The sequence below is a fragment of the Orycteropus afer genome, unplaced genomic scaffold (genome assembly GCF_000298275.1).
Source record: "Orycteropus afer afer isolate SDZICR_OR568_19922 unplaced genomic scaffold, OryAfe1.0 scaffold00290, whole genome shotgun sequence".
Lineage (NCBI taxonomy): Eukaryota > Metazoa > Chordata > Mammalia > Tubulidentata > Orycteropodidae > Orycteropus > Orycteropus afer.
The window spans coordinates 765,870-769,556 of record NW_006921877.1 but is presented as its reverse complement, the minus strand read 5'-3'; the positions used below and the strand labels follow the sequence as shown (position 1 = coordinate 769,556).

Below are 3,687 nucleotides of genomic sequence, written 5' to 3'. Positions count from 1 at the left end.
CTCTGATCTGTTCCTTCTGAGCTTAGATCTTGTGTCTCAGACTCTTTTGCAGCATCCCTTTCTTTTGATGGTTCCTGGAGTTCGTGATATTTCCTGTTCTGTGTCTGGACTTCCAGGGCTGATGTCTGAGTTTTTCTCTCATTTTCTTTCTGCTCTGCTGGTTCATGGGTCTCAGAGCTTCTCCCCAGTTTCCTTTCAGTTATAACATCATGTGTTTCTGAAATATTTCTGCTATCACCTTGGGCTTTTTGTTCTTGTTCTTTTTCTTGTGCTTGTGGTTCTTGAGTCTCAGGTGTTCTACCATCATCATTGGGCTCAGCTGAATTCCTTGTCTCTGATAGTGTCCTATCAGCACCACATTTTCCTACTTCTTGGATCTCAGATTCTCTATCATCAATTGTAGACTCAGTTGATTTCTCTGACTCATATCGTTTCCTGTCAATATCTTTTCCAAGTTCTCGAGTCTCAGATGTTCTACCATCATCCTCAGGATCAGTTGATTTCTGTGTCTGAGATGGTTTACCCTCGGCAGCGTCCTCTGGCAGGTCAGCATGATCTGAACTGGACTCATTTTCTGCTTGTGGGGATGGTTTTTGTGTTTTAGAATTTTCCTTAACATTCTTTTCTGTTGCAAATTTATTATCTTCAGATGGTCTCTCTGCTGTTTCTTCTGCTGGAGAACTCTGGGTTCCCATGTTCTGCTCTTGTTCTCCCAACTGGCTTCTCGCTTTGGTGCCACTTTCCTCCCAGGCTAGTTTATCTCCCTCCCTGGGAATTTCCTTATCCTGTCCCTTCCTCTTTGTGGGACTGCTGATCTGTTCTGATGTTCTTATTGCCTTGTTTGTCTCATGTTGGACCCCATTATCTCCTGCTGTTTGTATATCCTGGGCTACTTCTTGGATCTGTTCATCTTCTTCCAGGTGTTGGTTCTTTGAGTCATTGTGCTCAAATTCTTCTCCTGGCAGGTTATGAGTCTTGGAGACTTCCTGTGGATCCATCCTATTGTGTTCAACTGGTTCCCTTTCTTCAGGGTTGAGTTGAGATGATGGTGCCATTCCTGAAGGAAGCACCACTTTGTCTTGTGTAGGTGGAGTTTCCTCTGTCCATTGACCATGTCTACTGCTTGCCTGAGGATCCACATCATCTGCCTTTTCCTTCTCTGATTTAGATACCTGTCTTGGTTCTGAATTTAATGATGATTGTATGTCAAGATAACAGTAGTTCATCAAGTTGCAGATTGCAAGCACAAAATCATCAAAACTGATGGCATCATCACTGCTGATATCCAGAAGGTTCACGTTTTTCTCCACAGCTTGAATGATGTGTGGCTGCATGAAAACACATTGAGAAATCAGATTATTCATATGTGGTAAAGTAAAGAATCTCTCCTAAGAATCCTTTTCTTGACCTTATTCCTCAGCAGCTGTTGAAATTTCCTATAATATTGTTGTTGTTGTTATGTGCCATTGAGTCTGACCCAACTCACAGAGATCCCTCCATGGGTTCTTGAAGTGGTATCACTACAAAAGTAGATTGCCCAGTCTTGCTTCCAAGGAGTGGCTGTTGGGTTTGAACTGCCAATGTTAAGAGTTTATTGGTTCTGAATGCTAATTTTCATCAGATGGTGTATTCAATTGAATATTTTCCTCCCACACTTTCATGTCCACCTGGAACCTCAGAATATTATTTTATTTGGGAATGGGGTCCTTGCAGACGTAATTATTTAAGTTGAAATCAAACTAGATTTAGATGGGTTCTAAATCTACTGACTGATGTTGTTATAAAAAGGCTTTGAAACACACAGACACATACAGAGGCAAGATGATCATGTGAAGACAGAAACAGAAATTGGAGCGATGCAGGTACAAGCAAAGGAATGTCAAGGATTATCATCAACTGCCAGAAGTTAGGAAGAGGCAAAGAAGGATTCTTCCCTAAAGCTTTTAAAGGAAGCATTGCCGTGCTGATACCTTAATTTCAGACTTCTAGTCTCTAGAACTGTGAGATATATATAGAAGCCATCCAGTTGTAATTTGTTACAGTAGTCCTAAGAAATTAATATAGAGCGCGAGCTTTGGCTACAAAAGAGCATTTATACCACTTATAAATTGCATTTAGAGGCATAATGGCTCATGGCTCCTCTAAGGCCTACTTTGCTGGAGTGCCACTGAGGAAAACCTCATTTTCTCTATGAGATTGACTAAACAGTTGTCCAGAGTAATAAACTGAGACTGAAAACAGTTGTTCAAAAGTCAGTGAGTGCTAAGTATAAAATGGACAGAGCTCACTTATGCTCATCTTACTTGAACTATGGAGAAAAGGCAAGTAGGGGAGGATTTGCACAGCTCCATGGGCACCTTACCTGAAGGATGTCCCCAAACTCATCCTGGAAGAGCCGTTTCAGCTCTCTGCCAGTCAACATCATCCTGTCACCGTCTTCCCTGGCATATTTGTAGAACATCTCAATCACACAGAGGACACTTCTCAGGAGCTGAGGCATATTTCGAAACTCAGGAGAAACTGTAAGAAAGAACAAACAAAATCAAAATTTCCAGTATACATCCTTCAGGGAGGAAATACCAAGATTCATCTTTCTGTCCCTTTCCTAGCTCCACTCACATAACCTGCTCTATTTAGTATCTTAAAATATTGTGTCATAGCTCCAGATTTAATCTTCCATCAGACATAGCAGAGAGATCAGATCTAGTACAAGTAGGTATTAGAAGAGACACTTAGACTCACCTCTTGAAAAACAATGAAGCTCATGTGTTTAGAGAAAGTTTTATTGGAAAGAAGGGTGACAGAAGAACTCAAGAATACTGAAATGCACACATGAAGCCAAAAGATGGGGCTAATCATTCCTTCTGTTCTCCCACTTGGCTCAGCCCATCTTGCTATGCTTCTTGTTGTTGTTGTTGTGTGCCATCGAGTTGGACCCGACTCATAGTGACCCTTCCTTGGGTTTCCGAGGCAGTATCACTACAGAAGTAGATTGCCCCATCTTCTTTCCGAGGAGTGGCTGGTGGGTTTGAACCGCCAGTCTTCTGGTTAGCAGTTAAGTGCCTTAGCCACTATGCTACGAAAGTACAACTTTTAAAGTTAGTAAAGCTTCTAGAAGAAAGCAAAATAATCCCACAAAAATCAACCCTATGTATGCAGGCAGAAGCAACATGTTTTTACCGAGAAAGTATGGCTCAATGAGCTTACTGATAAAACAAATAGAGTTCTGACCTCTCAGTCTTTACCTATCATTTAAGTGACTCTCCATTTTCATTTCAGTATAAACTAAGTGCCATGTCTTATTAAATAGTGTTTATGTCTGTGTCATCCAAATGATTTATATATTTTTTAAAAGGAAATGTCCAAAAAAGTTCCATAAGCAAGAAATGCACCTGGGTGGCTGGAGTTCCCAATTTAGTATCATTAAGAAGGGTAGACATAGACAATAGTATATTTCCCCCAAATCCTTCCCCAGTCTCACATATAATAAAAGCAAAGCAGTAGTTGAGATCATGTAAGAGTGCTCAGAGAGTGGATGAGACTCACCTTGTTTAGGAGTGGAGCAAGTGGGATGTGGGGCACTGGGCTGGGTGTAGACAGCAGGCTCTGAAATCTTTTATTGGGTCCCTAATTGCATATGTTAGGAAGGAGACACCCCCCAGGGCTAATGATCTGATTAATCACCAC

General features: G+C 41.3%; 1 protein-coding gene across 1 annotated transcript in view; it reads right to left on the bottom strand.

The window, feature by feature from the left end:
• Window positions 1-2,512, bottom strand: part of TCHHL1 (trichohyalin like 1) — a 3,920-nt gene extending 1,408 nt beyond the window's left edge. Inside the window, exons 1-3 of the mRNA XM_042782321.1 lie at window positions 2,363-2,512; window positions 424-1,328; window positions 1-345 (exon numbers count right to left, since the gene is read on the bottom strand). The exon at window positions 1-345 is cut by the window's left edge and continues 1,408 nt beyond it. Coding sequence (XP_042638255.1) covers window positions 1-345; window positions 424-1,328; window positions 2,363-2,500 — 1,388 coding nt within the window. The 5' untranslated portion in view covers window positions 2,501-2,512. The remainder of the gene's footprint in view (window positions 346-423; window positions 1,329-2,362) is intronic.
• Window positions 2,513-3,687: the final 1,175 nt, after the last annotated feature.